At 38.7% G+C, this 19,225-nt stretch overlaps 1 protein-coding gene across 6 annotated transcripts in view; it reads left to right on the top strand.

Annotated features, from left to right (window-relative positions):
• PLPPR1 (phospholipid phosphatase related 1) overlaps positions 1-19,225 on the top strand; it is a 216,109-nt gene that overhangs the window by 167,468 nt on the left and 29,416 nt on the right. For all 6 annotated transcript variants that reach the window (XM_081067816.1, XM_081067819.1, XM_081067817.1 and 3 more), the window contains exon 3: positions 7,631-7,819. In XM_081067816.1, coding sequence (XP_080923942.1) covers positions 7,631-7,819 — 189 coding nt within the window. The remainder of the gene's footprint in view (positions 1-7,630; positions 7,820-19,225) is intronic.

The raw sequence follows: 19,225 nt of genomic DNA on the forward strand, positions 1-19,225 counted from the left end.
AAATAAAATGCACATCAAAGCCAGTATTTTCTTTTCATAAACTTCTCTTGACTCATTCTTTCGTCACTCTCACTTTCTCACACATTTAATATCTATTGAGCTCTGACCTTCCCCACCTCTGAGTCCTGAGGCAGCCCTGGGGAAGGGCAGGGACAATGAGTGTCTCAGAACAGCATTCTACTGTTCCATTCTGCTGGTCCCTGAAGTTATTGAATAGCAGAGCCTGTCGTAGTACTTCACATTTATCCCTAAGGAAGGTTCACAAGTGTCAAAATCTTTTTGGATTTTTATTCTGCTTTCTCTGACATTAGTTACGCCTGTCAATTTTGTGTTACTATATGTATTTTATATGTATTCATACATTTCATTGAATAAAAAAGTATATCTTTAATGGCAGAAGATCAAAGAGAAAAATTTTTTGGCCCAATTTGGCTTTAACTTAGACCCAATAATTATCCCTTCCTAAGTATATAGTAAATCAACCTGAAAATTCTATCATACACTCTACATTTCTCCTACATGACACTAGAGAACAGAAATGCAAAAAAAAGAAAAAGAGAGAGAGAGAGAGATAGAGGAGAGAGAAAGTAAGGATGTGGTATTTGCATTTGTTCTATAAGAGTGGCCATGTAGGGAGATAAAGGCAGTCCAGGCTGAAAGATACACTCATACTTGTGTATTTTCTACTAAATGAGAAGTAGTGCCTGACTTGCTCTCTATTCTCTCCATTACCAAAAACATGGGTAGACTACAGAGAAAATTGCTTGGTCTACCTGAAATAGCTATCACTGAAGATTTTGGAGGAGTAAAGAGACATAACCATAGTTGTGTCTTAGGATGCTAACTCTTTAGCAGCAAGGTAAGTAATGGCATTAAGAGGTTGAGCTCCCAAAATCAGCAAGAACGGATAGGAGAGATTTCAGTAGTGTAGGTGGGAGACTATGGAGACCTGAATAAGATCATGCATAAGAAAAATGAGACAAATATGAGGGGTGCAGCCATAAGAAAGACTTGGCAACTGACCAAGGATGGTATGAGGAGGTGTGAGAAAGTTAGAAGAAGAAGGAAGAGTCTACGACGATGTTGAGATTTCCGGCCGGGATGACTGAGAGTATGTTGGTTGGATTTACCAGAATAGGGACCTCCAGAAGTTGCAAGTTGAGGAGAGGATAAATGAATCCCATTTTTGATTTGTGGCATTTGGAGTATCTGTGGAGCACCAGGTTAGTGGTCAGGAGAGCATGCAAGGCCAAGAATGGTGATATGAGGGTCCATGGAATCAGTATAAAAGTGGAAGCCATGGAGAGAGATGAGCTCTTCCATGGAAGAGACCATGGAAAGAAAAGAGGGGTAAGGACATATCCTAGGAGGGCACCATCATTTATAGACCAGGCAGGGGAAAAGGGAAAATTAAAAGACTTGGGGAAAGAATGGTCAGAGGTGGGACCAAAGTAGTGTTTTTAAATATTAAGAAAGGACAGGGGTAGGGAAGGGACCTTCAGTCAACCCCCATTCTTACCACAGAGCCATGTTAAAAAAAAAAAAAAGCATTAAAAAAGATGAGCAAATAGAAATCAAAGAACAAGAGGAAGGACTGAGCACTTACTAAGTGCTTGGTATTATGCTAAGCATGTCACCAACATCATCTCATTATATTTATTGCAAGTTTTAAGTACAAATGAGTGGTAAAGTGGCACCAGAAGTTCAAATCCTGGCTCCATCATTCACTATTCTGTGAACTTGGATAAGTTTTCTCTTCTTTTTCTCTTCTTTAAATGAGGTTAACTCATTATATCACAGGATGGCAAGAGTATCATGTAAGATAATGCATTTCAAGTTACAAAGCTTGTTAAGTGGTCTATGAGAGTCATTGTTATTTCTTTGGGCTTGCTTTTATAACATGTCTCCCCCACAGAAAGCCCCATGAGTCCAAAGATCATGTCTGTTTTGTTAACAGTTTTGTTATTTGTATTCAGTTTATTAACAACTTAATACCTCCAATGTCTGCATGTTGTAGGCACTCAATAAATATTAGTTGAGTGACTGAACAATCTCATTCTATCTACATATCCTTGCCTATGTCTACACCTTTGGTTCTCTTCGGAGAACCAAAGAGGGGATGAATTCTCATACATGCTCTGGTCTATTGGAAGTTTTTCAGTTTTCACGAGAGGATGTCATTTTAACCACACCGTAATTGCCTGTTAATTAAAAGAAGCAGGTCTGAGGGGGAAATGGAGAGTTACTAAACAAAGGGCATAAAGTTTCAGTTAAGCAAGATGAATAAGTTCTAGAAATCTGCTATACGACAAACATTATACCTATAGTAACAATAATGTGTAGTGCTCTTAAGTATTTGCTAAGAGACTAGATCTTAATTTAAGTGTTCATACAACAATAAAATAAAAGGTTTTCAGAAAATACAAAAATGTAATGGGCAATTCAGGATTAAATATACTGACAGAGGAAGACTTGTTGATTGCTAATATTTTATTTTTATTCCTTCATATCTGGAGAGGTAGTATTGTTTGCAAATAGCAAAACTAAAAATAGTTACATGGCTCTTAAAAATTCATATTTGTGGAAACAAGATGCTTATTGTTGGCTTATTCAGAAAAAGTTATACTCAAGTCTTAATAACCGCTAACAATTATTGAACACCTGCTAAGTGGTTTCGAAGGCTAAAGCATATAGTTCTCACACCACTCCCGTGAGGACTCATTACTCATGTGAGAAATGACTTACCCATTGCACAGATGAGGAAACTAAGGCACTGACAGGTGATGCGATTGGTTCAAAGTCATCCAGTAGTAACAAGCGGATTGGGGATCTGCACCTATGTGTCTTAGTCACTATAGTATAAGGAACTTACACACTGTGAGACGAGTATCTAAAAACATCATGTTTTATTAAAGAATTTTTTTGACTACAACCCATAGTAAGAAAAAAAGGTGTGGCATGATAAGCAATGACTCAGTGGTGAATATGATGGTGCTGTTTGTTATATGGGACCTCATAGCAACTCTTACTAGCCTGATGATGTCACATCATAGAGAAATGCACAAAAACAATATTTTGGGATAGAACGGAAGAGGTGGGCTTTATGATTCAGTCTAGTTAAACTTGAGAGAGTCAGAACAATGAAAGCTTAAAAGTGTAGGCCAGATTGCCTGGTTGGGAACCAGCTCTGCTGTTTATTAGGTGGGAGACCTAAATTCTTGCACTTTAGTTTTTTGGGGGTTTCCTTTTTGTAAAATGAAGCTAATAATACTGTAGCAACTACCTCTTCAGGTTATCAGGAGAATTAAGTGAGGAGTGTCTATTAAGTACTTCGAGCAGTATTTGACACATACCAGTAAGCATTTTCTGGAAGACCAGATGGACTGTGTATTCTTCAAGAACGCCTTCCTGGGTACAGTTGCTCTCAACCTGGGTTTTAAAAACTACTGGGTAACAGTGAATTAGCGACTGTCTTCTCTTAAGTGCGCTGACAGTGAAATATAAAGCTATGTCTTTTTTAAATGATATAATTGTTTAATAATGCTTAAATATTATTATTACAGTAATCTAATGAAAGGGATCATTGATCAGATAGGACCAATCTCTTAACCTCTCCACATCCTAGTTTCTTATGTAAAAAAAAAAAAAAAAAAAAAAAGATTGAGTCACTTTTCATGGTTGTAACGAAAACTGAGGATATTATACGTAAATACTGGATTGTCATTCCTGGGAAGTGATAGCTGAGGAAAATCCCTGGTACGTGAGCTCCTTACACCTTGTTATCCCCCCTACAGCCATAATTGCTCCTTTCACACTGACATCTTCAGCCCTTCCACCAGCACGTGGGTGCACCTCAGTCTCACCATCTGCTCGTGTGACACCAACATTATGGCCTCCCTCCATGCATCCCTAAATGGGGCTGGAGAAGGCAATGGAGGTGGCAAGTGTGCCAGCTGGCACCAGTGACACAAATCTAGACAATGATGAATCATGTCCCAGACAGGGAGGAAGAAGGGAGGACACTGACGGCTAATTGCATGGTGTCATCAGTGCAGTGAGGCAGACCTCTCTGCTCACGGAAACAGAATCAACACGGGGTTTCTGTTCCTGCATTCATGCATAAGCTGCTTTTTAATATATGGTCACGAAAGAATGTCAATAGCAAAGAAACCTAGAAGTCAAGATTGGAATTGTTCTATTTTTGTTTCTGTGCATCTCCAACTGGCTTTATTGGGGATTCTCCAGGGAGTTAGAGGATTGCTGAAGAAATGACAGGGAAGGGTCTCTGGCTGTCCGTAGAGGAGCAAAGGCAAAGTGACTCATGCTGATGGATCAGTTCTATCCCATAGGCAGCCAAAGTTCTCACCTACCTCTACCACCTTGAGTCTCCAAGGTCCTCTGTCCTTTACGCCCTGCCATTGACTCATTTACTCACTCATTTATTTCTCTTGGAATGCTACTTCCAGGATTAAATTGATCAGACAGCTCTTCAAGATTCCAAATTTAGGCATATGACCTTGCCTCTTCTGTTGTTGTTGATTTTGATGTATTTGATGTTAAAACAATTCTATGTTCTAAAAGTTTCTGTTCTCTTTTCTATTGAGTCTTTTCACATATATACACTGTGTGTGTCTGTTTGCTTTTGTTTACTTCACTTTCACCTTCCCCTTTTTTAATAAAAGTGATAATACAAAGATACCCAATAAAATAGAATACTCTCCCTTAATAGAGGAAGCTACATGCACTTTTTGTTTCTGTTTTGTCTAAAAAGCTGCCATAGACTCTGCCTTTCTCCAGAGAAAGATATCTTCCCAGGGCCGATGATACCCAGAGAGGGACAAATGTGTTTCCAGCCACATGAATGAGGCGCACAGAAATCCCAGATGAGCTCTGTAGGAGACAGACAACCCCAGAGGCAGCGCCCCAAAATTGTTGGAATCCTAGTGTTATCTCCGCTCCAAAACATTCAGGTCAGCTACTTAGATTCCTTCCCATCAGGTCAACTCTGTTGACCAGTCAAGCACAAAACAAATAAAAACTTCATGGTCTCGACTTTAGGTACTAGTTGCAGGCAAGAGTACCCATTTTCAGGGGCAGCTTTGGAGCAGCTATCTCTCATTCCTCTAGGAAATATATTTATCCAAGTCTCTTCTCTGTTGCTGAAAAGAAAAGAAGTAAACCAAATGCTTGAAACAGCAGAGAGGGCTGGCATGAGCACTGGCAATTTACATGCGGTTCCAATAAAATTCAGGCACAGAGATACATGTGGGACTATCCAGAGATTACTGGATGGTTAGAAGTTGTGACAGAAGGTCCACTTGGGAGGGAGAGTAGAAAATGCCAGAATGCCAGATAATAGAAGAATATAATCCTCGTAGAGCCAGAAACAAGTCATGTATGACAGAAAGTAGAAGGAAAGAACGGTTTGTGGCCTCCCTGGGGATAAAGAAAGATGGTGATGAAAATGACCAAAAGGTAAAGACTTTTATAGCAGGATGGTTAGGAGTTTGTACTTGAGACACAGTACAACTGGAGATACCTAAGCCAGAGGGGAGAGGCATTGAAATAGAGAAAATGGAAGGATAGGGAGGATTCTTAATCCAAATAACCTTTAAAGAAAATTAAGCTTTTGCTTATGGTGAAGAGGAATTGCAAAGATAATATTTCAGAAGCAGAGGCCTGGTTCCAGAGAGTAAGGTAGAGGAGGGAAGTTTAAAGTTCTGCCTCCATATTGTGGCTAAAGAAGTAAATAGAGATTAGGAAGTACAAATTGGTAGTTATAAAATAGTCACAGGGATGTGAAATACAGTGTGGGGAATACAGTCAATAATATTGTAAAAACTGTGTATAGTGCCAGCTGGGTACTACTCTTATCAGGGGATCACTTCATAAATTATATGAATGCTTAACCATTACACTGTACACCTGAAACTAATATAAAATAATATTGAATGTCAAAAATAATTAATATATAGTAGAATTAATATATATATAGTCACAGGACATAAAGTATAGCATAGGGAATATAGTCAGTGATATTGTAATAGCTATGTACAATATCACATAGGTAGTAGACTTGTTGGGGTTCTCACTGTGTGAGGGGTATAACTGTCTAATCACTGTTGTTTTGTACACCTGAAAAAGTGAATAGGAAAATGGATAAAAATGCCAATTGCGCCTCTCTGCATTGGAGTTAATCTACTTTGCCTCCCCTCATAACTCTCCACCCTTTTATATAGGGTGAAATTCTGATGCCATGATATAGGTGTTTGTCCCCTAGGGGATTAGAAAATGGGATAGAAAATGTGGGGTTCTATCTCTGGCTTTAACATTAACTAGTTATGACCTTGGGTTAGTCATTCCAGGGCTGCAATAAGAACTTTAGACTTCCTAAACCCTGAAAAGATTAGGTTTTCCCCATCACTGCCCCAAATAAACTTCCAAATAAAAATAATTTTAAACCATAAAAGATGTACAAAGACATTCTCCCAAGATTTGATTTTTTTCCCATGATTACATTGATACTTTTAAGCAAATCGACGTTTAAAGATATTCTTCCTCCATTGGAGTTTCCCTGTTTTGCTGATGCTCATTCTACGCACATGGTTAGTCTACTTGTTGGATGATTTAGCAGTGATCAGTTGTCCTTGCTGGGCCTCAGTTTTCTCCTCTATGAAACAGAAGATCTCCAAGAACTCGTCAAGCTCAATTTTCTGTAATTTCATAACCTCAAAGACCTGTTTTCTATCTACTTTAATCACCATCTTATCTTGGCCTCTTGGTGTCTTCCAAATAGAAATGAGAAAAATGTTGGCATTTCCATATCCCCTCAACACTTCATACCTATTAAAGGCAAGATCTAAACCTTGGTGAATATTTGGGACGTTTCTGAGTCAAAATTAAAGGGTAATTACGTCCCTTTTTATGCCTAAATCTACTGAAGGATACATGTCTATAAGACAATGTGATTATGAGCAGAGTCCTTGATTTACTGGTGGAAAGCGTTTTGGAACAAAAGCAAAACCTTTTTGGGAAAGGATAAAAGTTATCAGTGATAGAAGATACCTATACTATTTTCATCCCTGCCGTTAATTTAGGGTGTGGTTCTGAAAATTTCCCTTGATGTCTTTCTAAGCTTTAGCTTTCCTGTTCATTCGTTCACTCGCTCATTCATTCATTCATGTCTCTAATATTTTATATTAAGGTAAGTCTATCTCTAATATTTTATGAAGTTTCTCGTGAACAGATGTCTCATCTACATCTTGCCAATCCTCATGCCGCTGCCCTTTGGCTTTGCACCTCTGTCCTGAATGGAAATACTGCCTTGGTTCCCAGGCATCGTCTGGGGGTGGGGGGCGGAGAAGCTGGGTCTCTCTATGAGCTTTACTGTGGTCTGCCTCTCCGATGGGAGCTGTTCATTATTTGCTGGAAGATTTAGATAACAGATGTTACATGGCAGACAAGCAAGCACAGACTCTCCGTACCCAGAGCACGCTGAGCCAGACACGCACACACTCGCCAGTACCAATACCAGGAGAGCTGCCGGGGTTATGGAGGGACTGTGCTCTGGTGGGCGAGCACTCCTCCGAAGCCCTGCTAATGTCTCTGTGTGGCCATGCTGTATTTTCAGCTTGTCATCATGGCTGGGACAGTGCTGCTTGCCTACTACTTCGAATGCACTGACACTTTTCAGGTGCATATCCAAGGATTCTTCTGTCAGGATGGAGACTTAATGAAGCCTTACCCGGGGACAGAGGAAGAAAGCTTCATCACCCCTCTGGTGCTCTATTGTGTGCTGGCTGCTACCCCAACTGCTATTGTAAGTACAGAAATAGACTTCCTTCTTTATTTTCAGATACTAAACAACATTTCTTGTCTGCCTTTTCTCCTTTTTCCTCTCTTCCTGAGCATTCACCAGCAGCCTTATCAGGGGTGTCCGATTTCAGCCAAAACAGAGTGAGTGAAGCTCTGCATAAAAAAAGCTCATTAAAATAGGTTTTGTCCTTTAGAAGTGACTTTTGCTTTTTGGTATCTGAACTTGTATAAGTTGTTTTGTTTGTTTGTTTGTTTGGTTGGTTGGTTGTTTTTAAGCATGTGTGAATGTCATAAATCAACAGGCATGGTCGGCTAATGTGTTAAGAACAGCTACTGTGATCTTGAAAAAACGTACAGTGGATCTTGTGTATTAGGAAGAGGTCTTGAATGTAAATGCTGGCATTGATATAAAGCCTCAGATCAGAGTGGAGTAGAATCCCCGGGGCCTGTATGTCCTGATGTTCTGATTGAACTTCCAGAGAGACCACTGATGAGAGAAATCGCTTGACCTGAAGTTTGCTGTGGTTCATTCTTGATAACTCTGGCTCTGTTCACATTGCGTCACATTCAATTAAGTTGCAACTTTACCTTCATTTATTTCATTCTTCTCTCTCAGGAAGAAAAAAACAAATTGGTCAGACAATCCTTTAGAGAGACTATTTCAAAGTATAAAGCTCACATGTCTGTATTATCTGATGAAGTAATTTAACACTTAGACATTTTAATTTAAAAATGACTTTGTGAGGGTTTTAAAATACACATTTCTATGTCAAAATATGCTACAAGGTCAGATTGTCTGGGATGTCATCTCAGTAATCATTTCCCCCTTTTTCTTCCAACAGATACCCCTCCCTGATTCTCCCTTCTCCCCTACCTGCCCTCTTCCTCTCCTCTCTTTTCTGGGCAGTAATAAAAATAGTTACTGGCATGCTGAGGAATACACTGATTGCTCAGACATTCAGCCCAAGTATTCTTTTCTATGCAAATTTTTTGCTTGCTTTAAGATGAGAAATGGACTAGAATTTTGAGAAGTAATGTAGACATAACGAGTCATAGAGCTTTAAGTTCATTTTGATCGTTGATCCTATACCCACCCCCAGTCTAATTTATGAAAAGAATATATAAGCAAAAATATATAAAGTCTACACTGTATTGTTATTTAAATTTTATGTATAGTTCTGTGCCAATAAATGCTCACATCTCCAAAAAAAAAAGTGGTAGTATTCTGTGACAAGACCATTTACTGACAATGCCTTAAAAAGTGTAGAAAAGCTGAATAGATGACTAACAATAGAATAAATTTTTAAATGCGTCTAAAATTTATCTCACAAAGTAGTACTAAGGACAAACAACTATAGTATAAACTCCTTCAAACTTTCAAGGAATAGAAAAATCCATAACTATATAAAATGTTCCAGAGCCTAAAAATTAATAGAAAGCTTTTATATGCACATTACAAAGTAAGAGAAATATGGATTCCAATACTTAGAAGGTCTATATACACACCCACCTAACCACCCTCAATAGCAACAGCAATCTTACTTAGGAATGATGATACAAGCATATAGAAAAGGACTGATAGATTTGTCCACCTGAAAATAAGCACTTCTGTCACAAGACAAAGTAAATAAAAACTCCAAAAATGTTTGTAGCATATGAGACTCCATTGTAAATATCCTTTATCCTTTAAAGATGAGCTTCCCAAAATAAAAAACGGGGGAGGACAAGAATAAACAATTAACAAAACAACAAACTGTGCATAAAAACATTTCTAAACTCATCAATTATCAAAGAAAAGCAATTTTTAAAAATACAGCATATTCCCCACATAAAATTGGCAAATGTTTTAAAGAAACATAGCCCATGTTGTTGAAGGTACAGATACTTTCATACAATTCTTGTCAAAGTGTAGACTAATATTTTCTTTCTAATAAGAAGCTTGTCAAAGATGTATTAAGAGTTTTATAAACTTCAGACCCAGTCATTAGTTCCATTCCCTGAATTTATGTTAAAGAAATAATCAGAGTTTTATTTAAACACAAAGATTTGTATAAGGGATTTTCATCTCAGCAATAGTTTTAATAGTGAAAAACTCAGAACTAGCTAAATACACAATATTAGAGGGTTGTGTAAATACGTTATGGAGCAGTAGTGTTTTTGAAACACGTTTAATAGCAATGAAACATGCTTGTGATTTACTAAGATTTTTAAAAGGCTAAAAATTATATATAGTGTTATGTATAGTATAGTTTTATATATATATAGTTATATATATATAGTAAAATTATATATAGTGTTGCAAGGGAAATCTTTCTACCTTCTACACGGGAATCTGAACTTAATGTTCTGGCTATTTCCCTAGGGAGAAAAAAAAAAAAAGATGATATGTATCTATGTTGCTGGGCTGAATTAACCCCTGATTGGTGAACTGCATCTGGACTCAGAGAACTGTAATTACCTGAAAAGGTACCATGTTAGGACTTCCAAGTGCAGTGACTCTGTAAACTTGGCATGTCCATTTGGGGACCGTGGAAGCTATGCCTTTGAAATTGCTGTACCATATATTGGCTCCTATAGGACACACGGCTTTTAAGCCAGGGTGGCTCCTGCATCCATTAATATGTCTGTGGCCTCCTTGCTCCTGAGCTGTAATGCTCTGCTGGACCACTGCAAGGACTCATGCTGAAGAGCAGCATGTCATGCTACCCTGGTTGGCAAGCTGTGGTTCCTTCCAAGTGGGCCAATGCCGAATGTGGCGTGTGGTTGTCTGTAGGTCTGAATATTTAATAGGCCCTAAGAAGATACCTTGTGTGTGTTACAAGTATAATCCCAAACGTATACTTATATGTAAAAAGACGAGTAAGAAATATAAACTAAAATTTACAGCCATTATCTCTGAGTGCTAATGGTACAGTTAATATTTTTCTTCTCTTTAATACGTTTATATATTTCTTTCCAAATGCTACATGAATGCATATTATTTTCAAATCCAAAGATATGTTTTTAAAACAAATTATATACTGCAGTTCTTCTGGTGAGAAATAGGAAATTACCAATCTTTAATAAGATTTAAAAATGGCAGTCCTAATAAACAAAGAAACACATGGCCAAAACACAAAAATTGAAAAACAGAACTTTGTGAAGAATTTTCTCTTCTCTGGTAAAAATTGTAGATCTTTTATACTAAGATCTTCAGCAGAAACTCTTCTCTAGGCTACAAATTTTGATCGTATTCTTCCATGAATTCCTTTCCCCAAATGAAACAAATTGACATGGGTTCAAATGCTCTGATGTGAAGCCGGAGGAATATGGTCAGTGGACAGTGAACTGAATATTAAGAACACACAGCTGTGTAAGGGGGATCAAATATATGGTGATGGAAGGAGAACTGACTCTGGGTGGTGAACACACAATGGGATTTATAGACGATGTAATACAGAATTGTACACCTGAAATCTATGTAAATTTACTAACAATTGTCACCCCAATAAATTTAATAAATAAATAAAAAGAACACACAGTTGTGCTCTAGCTCTCAAGTATGGAACCCTGATTCAGCCTTTCTATTCCTTTGCTTCTCTAGCTGAAAATGTGACCAAAATGCTGGCAGGTCCCTAAGATATGTGCTGAGGAAAAGTCCATAAATGATGATGATAAGAGTAACATCTTTTAATTTAGTTGTATCCTGCAATCCTTGCCTCATTTCTCCCCACAACATGCCAGTGAAATAGAAAAGAGACATCCCAAAGAATATAGGGAAAGTATGTGGTCCAATTCCCTTCACTTTGTATGGAGAACATTGACACTTAACTAGGTCAGATGATTTGCTGAAGGTCCCAGATGGTCCTATACATGACTGGGCAGATAGCCTCCCATTTGGTTCCACTTTTATTTTCTTCCTGAATGGGGAGTATTGATAGGAACCAGGGCTGATTACAGCTGATGGGTTAATGGCAGAGAGCTATGTGGCCTTTGAACACTGCTAATGGTGCTTGATCTTTCCCCAAGACCTGAAAATAAATGAGTAGCATCAAGAGAGAAACCAGAGCTCACCTGATGCTCAGGAACATTTCCTGGGAGCAAGACGCTCTGTTCATTTCTTCTACCCCATCCTGGGGAGCTATGGCTTTTCCAAGAGCAGTCTTTATGGGGCTTTTGGGACACAGATCCCAAGTACCTAACTCAGCATAGCCCCTGCTTCTGAGTGTGCACCCTTCATTCTCTTCATGCTGCAGAATCATCCTTAGTGTGATCTGTTCAGAGAGGCAGGGATCCCAGGTTTTGGCTTTGCCTCCAGTCATTGTGTGACCTCTGGCAAATCATTCCCTCTGTGGGTTAAATTTCTTATCTATAAATAAAAGGAGGGGTGGGGCTAAAAGATCTCCAATATCTTCCCAGTTCTAATATTCCGTGAGAACTAAAATAACAAACAAAAACACAAAAAAACATTCTGATGGGAAGGCTCCAAATGTCAGATTCCCAACTCCCAGGTCGTGACTTCCTGGAGTTCAATTTTACACCTCTGTGCCTTGTTAAGTGTTTCATAGAACTGCACAGTTTTTTGTTTCTGTTTTTGTTTGTTTTTGTTTTTATTCCTCCTTAAACCCATCTCCTATTTTCCCTGGAGTAGAAAGAAGGCAAGACTCCTCTGGGGTGATTTACATGGCACTAACTAATGGCAATTTTCAAGAAAAGTAGCTCAACCTGGACTTACCCTTGGTTTTCTGTGTATTCTCAAGCACACTGACCATAGAAAAACCTAGTACCTTACACTGCTGTGTGTCTCTGTGGATGGACATTAATAACCCCATTCACAACTGCAGGGACACACAAGAAAGGCATGAGGGGAAAGACTGCCATGTGTTTGACCTGTCATTTCCTATTTCTCCTTTTTGTGCTTTGCTGTCGGAAAATATCAGCATCGTGTTAAGGCAAGGCCTCATGGGATAAACTTCACGGGGACAGGCGATTGCTCTCCCAGATCTTTAGGAAAGGTTAGAGCTTAGGGGATTTATTGTGTCCAGAACTGCGTAGCCAAAAGTGGTGGCCCATACTTCCAAGAAATCTGCAGGGTGCATTCTGGCCACCTGGCTGACTACTCTCTGCCTCCGACCTCCTCAACAAACTCAGACACTCAAAGTCAAAGGCAGAGAGCCTGTTTGGATAAGAGGATTTAATCCACAGAGAATGTGATTTACCTTTTTTTATCTTAGCTCTAGTGCCACAAGGCATGAGAAAATTGCTATTAAACCTTTTCCTTGGCCTCACAACAAAGTAACAGGGGAGTATTTAGTATTGAAGCAGCAGAACATTTGAGGCTCTGCCCAGGAGAATTGAAACAGCTCACAGTTTGCATGCAAGTGTGCACGCATGCATACACAAGGAAAGGAAGAAGCAAACCCAATTTGATAGAAAGGCACAATTTGGAGGAAATTGTGAATCTTCACGTGGGGGAGGGGGGTCTGGGCGGTCAGCTCTTACAGTGAATATAAAAGGCCCAAAGCACAGTGTGAATCACAGACTGGGCTCTCAGAAAATGCAACTCTGTTGGCTGGTTGATGAGGGGACACAGCTGCTGAAGCAAAGGAGACATTGAAGGACCTTGTACTGTCTCATCATCTGCCTCTTCCAGGCTCTGAGCAGTCTTATCTGCTGAAACCCTTTTCAACACTTCATAATTCACATCTTTTTCTTTGGAGACATTATCACATGACTTTTTTTTGTAGTTTTGTTTTTTTACCATGAGCACATTTTCTTTGTTGCTAACATACTTAGTCTTTACAATTTGCAATGTTTTGTGGGAAAGATTTGTAGACATCCCCATTTAATTGTTGGGGGCTTTTTAAAAACTTGAAGAGAAAAAAAATCCATTTCCCATTTTCAGTACACGCGTCCCATAAGTGCTCTAAATTCCTTTACAGACTGATTTTCCCCCTAACATTGTCCTCCAGAGACATGCGCTTACTCCATCTTTGAGATACCCCTTCTTTAAGGGAACTAGGTGATTGTGGTAAGGAGCTTTGATTATTCCTTTCTTGAATTTTTCAGCCCTCTTTTGTTTACCCAGAAAGACATGATGATCCATTTACTTGGTAATCTCCATACATTTACTTTTTGTTGCGAGCATTATTTTAGCTAACTCATTTTAAATCCCCACTTTTCTTGTATCCACTGTCCAGAAAAAAAAAGGCTTAAGAGACTACTATGCTTTGGAAACATAGAGTAGCACCTTGGTGGGGTGCTATAATGGGGTCCATTTAAGACAGCTTTCTGAATTGGTAGATTCAGCTCCTGGATTAAGACCAGAAGGGAGGCTCCAAACCACAATACACTTATCATAGTTGCTGAATGATTTTCAAAATACCGTCATCTCAATGACCTTGATTCTTTTGAAGGCTAGAGCTTTGAAAGGTGCAGGAAGTGTCTAGAGCTGAATTCCTGTATTTGCACTAGGTGTGATACAGTGGAAGTCAAGAGTTGTTAAACCAACCAAAGCTGAGCAACAGAGGACCAGAATCTCTCTGCAGACCTGTGTGGTCAACGGCACTCATCAGGAATGATGAAAGCTGAGCATGGAGATATTGGCAGTCAGGACTGGCAGCATAGCCCGGATGTTTAAAATCTTCTCGGTCACTTTTAAACAAACTATATAGCAAAAACCGTGTCTGCCTTTCTTGGAAAGGTTCATGCTTAGGGAAACTTCCCAGGGAGGATATTGGAAGCATCTAAAAAATCCCTGGGCCTGAAAGTTCTGAGGCCATGTAGACACTAATATACTAATATTGAGAAGTGAGGGAAGAACTCCCAAAGCAAAACCCAGAGAGGGGACTGCCAGCATCTGCTGTCATTTAGGAATCCCAGTGACAGAGATATTAGGAAATGTGAGGACTCCAGAGGAGGCTGTGTACATTTTGCTTTAAGGGAAGATTACTTTATGAGGGCAAAATTTCATGGGATTTTAAAAGTAAATGAAAGCTAAAGGAAGAAGCATTGTAAGAAATCATGAGGCCCTGGAGAACTTAAGTGACAAGACGGAGGTTGAAGCCCAATAATATGATTTCGGTTTCCCTTAATCAGTCAGCTCCAATCATAAAAGCAAAGATATTGGAGCTGAAAAAGCACCTCAGAGGTCTTCTAGTCCAACAGATGAGAAACTGACACATCGACAGATTGAGAAGCTGAGAAGAGAGGTCAAGTGACTGACTGGTCCAAGGTCAAACACCTGCTTGGGGCAGTGCAGAGCTAGAGTCACACCATGTTCCTTACTCCAGGACTAGGGACAATGATTTTTTTAAAAAAAGTCAATTCCCACACACATCATTGCCTAGGTAAATCAGGAAGTGAAAGCAACAGACATTCCTTAAGCAGCTATAGATGTTTTGACATACATTTTTTAATACTCTCCATAATGTTCTAATCAGTTATTATCCCATGTTGAAAATCATGAAGAAAAAAAAACTGAGACTCAAAAAGATTCAATCACTTGTCCAAATTCACACATCAAGAAGGAAGAGAGTTGGGACTTCAATTTCACAGCCCGCATTGAAGCAACAGCACTGACTTTGATATTGCAACTCACCAGAACCACAACTAGCATCTGTGTGAACCCAAAACATATATTCTAGTAATTCTAGATGCCCTTTTAAAAGACAACCACGTAGAAAATGCAGTGAGTCCCTTTTTACAACATAAAATTATAATACACCTTACAGTGTCTATTTTTTCTGCAGACTGTTTATATTTTGAAATCTAAAAACTAGTCCCTAAATATTTTGCATTTTTATGCCTTATTTATCACTTACCAGATCTCCTGTAAAACGGTGTGAAGAAATTATATCTAAAAGATAACACACCAAACTGACATACTATTCCAGGGTTATTTGTTTGTTTATTTATTTGACATTTGAGTTCCCATATTTTAAAGACAACTTTATCTAGGTAGATCAGTTATCCTTGTTACTTAAAGTATATTTACTATTATATAAATGTCTTACGTCACTTGGGATTGTAGCCAGCAAGCTGGGGAATGAGAAATGCACTAATGGAATTCATTGGCAGATCTAGAGTTGGCCTTGATCATTTCTCACCAGAGGGTATTTTCTTTTGCTATGAGTGATATGATGTTTGTTAGATAATGGTCAGAAAGGCCATAATAGGCAGGGCAGCCAGAGCTGAACACATGGCGAGTCCCACATGCTCCAGCTGCTCTCTGAACAGAGTGGTAGATAGAGGCAGAGTGTGTGTGGCAAAGATACAGATGGAGGAACCCAGCCCTTGCCAAACAAGTCATAAATCTGCCGCAATGTGCAAATGGTATCTAGTGTGGGTTGGAGGCCTGGTAGAAAAGGCAACCCCTTCCCCTTATCAAGCAGAATTCTTCCTCTCTCTAAGCAGAATCAGGCCCTGTATGAGACTATAAGACCCAATGGATGGAGAAACAGCACCCCATATGTGGTCTGTAAAATGCAGGAAAATAAACACCCATGAAACCCACTCACTGGGATCAGAGAGCTGGATTGTTTCATCAGCAACTTTTATGTCTGCAGGTTTAATTGAAAACCAAGAATATCTTCCTCCCTTTTAGTTATAAAATTACCCCTTTCCTCCCTTTCTTCCTTCTTTTCTTCCTTATGTAAACACTCATTATCACTTAATATATTCCAGGCATTAGGTCAGTAACTAGATATATAGTTTAGTATATACCCTTGCTCTGATTTTTTTTCTTTTATGCTTCTTACTTCAGTTGTGATTTGAATATTGTTGGCCAATGGTAATAATTCCTTACTGCTCATCACCTTTGACATGAGAGTCTTAGGACATTTTACTTATGGATGTATTTGAGCCTTGTACCCTTTTGCCTCCTCTTTAGTCTGGTATGCTTTGGAGGGATTTTGTTTTGATTTTTGTGTGTGTACATGTGTGTGCACTTGGGTATTTTTTTAACAAGAATGAGTGTGTATAAATTTTCTCACACAGTTTCTTGCTCTTTTGCCCTCTTGTGTGAGTAGTAGAAGGCTTCACTGAATGTGTCACTTCCAGAATTTGCATAGCTCTTTCCTATAGAGTAAGAGTGTTTTGGGCTTCTGAAATGGCTGAGGCAAGCAATGCTTATTTTTCTCATTTAGTCTCATGTGTTTATCACTCTCCATCCCATTTCCTTGATTCCTTTTTAATCATATGTCATTTCATGACATTACATGATGTATTTATTAGTTTGTTTGTGTCCCTCCCCCTACTGTGCCTCTGTTCACAGCTATGTGGAAAGAGCAGTTCCTGGCAGAGTGGGTACTCTCTCTGCCAAACTGTTGAATGCAAAATGAATACATGAGTGAATTTAGTTTAAAAGAGAGCATTTACTTTGTTTTACTTAGTCTTTGTTTTTTATTTATTCTTAAGCAATACACAAATAATTGCATGCTCTCTGGTCCATGTTGAGAATTTCCTGCATTGTTCATCTTCAGGGAACCTAAGGTCAGAGGGTTCTATCCGTAAGTAGGTCCTCTAAAGACTCAATCTTCTATTCACTAAACAAATATTGATTGAGCCTACTATAAACCAGTCCTTTTCTAGGTACCATACAACGGCAGACAAAAGTCCTTCACGTGAGAATAGCATAGTGAAATGAAGAGGAACATACAAACAATAATTGCAATTAATTGGATAGGTGTCAGGACAGAGATCTGTAAAATGTGTTGTGAGAGCAATAACAAGACAGGGTCTCCCTTTTCCTGAGGGAACCTGGCAAAGGCTTTTGAAAGAGCAGTGACATTTTCCGTGAGTCTGGAAGAATAAATAATAGAAATCATTTTTCCTTCTTTCTAGTCTACCTAATTAAACCTATATTCCAACGGGCCGTCATTAACCTGATATGCTTAATTCATTCAACATTGATTAACCACTATGTGCCTTCCACTGGATTAGGCCCCTGCTATTCAACAGAGAATAAGAGAGGCATGATATTCCATAGGAAAGAATCGCAATAATGATATGTAATTATTTGTGATAAGAACTAGAAAGGAGAAACAAGTAAGTGATTCATGTACAAGAAGAATGCTTAAGCTAGTCTGTGGGATGAGAGAAAAGTTCCTCAAGGCAATACTATTTCATGTATCTGAGCATGCATGAATTTATCCCCATCTGTTCACTAAGATAAAGAAGAGTAACGCAGTTCCATCATGTACAGTAGGGACAAACAAAGCCTCTTGGCACCTTATTTTGGCAGAGACAGATCTTAGGGCAAAGAGGGAGGGCTGAATCCTTGAAGCTATTCAAACATTTTTACATGGCAGAGCTCATTAACTCATTGTTAATTCCAAGGGATGTTAGGCACAAAATATTTTTAACTCTGTACGACCATGGCTGGACAGCATCTGCCAAGGCGATCCATGCTGGCCCATTGTTTGCCTGTCTGACTCTGAACTCTGTCTATTCCTATTGACTTTTCACCCCATTCTGATTTGCCTATAGTTCTATTTCCACTACACTATTCTATCTTGTACTTTCATATCATATGAGTTTTTTAGTGTTTAAAAAATAGTGCATCTAACTTGTTCTGTTTTCTTATATCTTCAATATTACACACAAATTCAACAGATATTTTTGCTAAGTCACTTCTAAGTAAAAGTGTAGTGGTTAAGAGGAAGTATTCTGGAGCCAGGCTTTCCTGGCTTCAGAGCTGGGGTTTGTCAAGTATTACCTCTGATGACCTTGGACAAATTATTTTAACACCTCTATGCCTCAAGTGTCTTATCTGTACAATCAGGATAACAGTGTCTATTTATAGGCCACATTCTAAAGCTGCTTCACACACTGTCTGGCTATGTGTGGCCAAGTCCCCAAGTCCTTGACTTTCCTCACTCATAAAAGGAAAGGGGAAACATCTATAAATGATTCCAGTTTTAAAATTCTATAGTTTAATTTCCATCACCCATGTGTCATTCATGATATTGTCATATTTATTCATCTAAACAGATATTCCATACTGACAGGAGGAATATAAGGCGTGGGGATTCTTAAATCATTGATAGAGTTTATCTAAAACCACAAGGATATGCATAGCAAAGAAGAAATCTATAACATCACATTCTTCTGGGGAAAATATTGAAATTAGGATTAGGAAAGCAAAAATCGCATATGATGTAGGAATTGTGGACTTGGGCACCCAGATGTCATGGATACCAATCCCAGATGCAGCCACATACCATTTGTATGCTCTGAAGGGTACATTACTTAATCTTGCTGAACTTTCATTCTTCAGCAGTAAAGCAAGAGTAATAATACCTATACCAGGGATTTTGTGAGCATGAAAAATACTATGGTAAAGTGCCTGACACCCAGTTTTCAATATATAAGGATAATTATTACCTTTTTACTCTTCATTGATGGTTCTCAGTCTTCAACTGCGGCAGTG

Source organism: Rhinolophus hipposideros (assembly GCF_964194185.1).
Source record: "Rhinolophus hipposideros genome assembly, chromosome: 11".
NCBI classification, from domain to species: Eukaryota; Metazoa; Chordata; class Mammalia; order Chiroptera; family Rhinolophidae; genus Rhinolophus; species Rhinolophus hipposideros.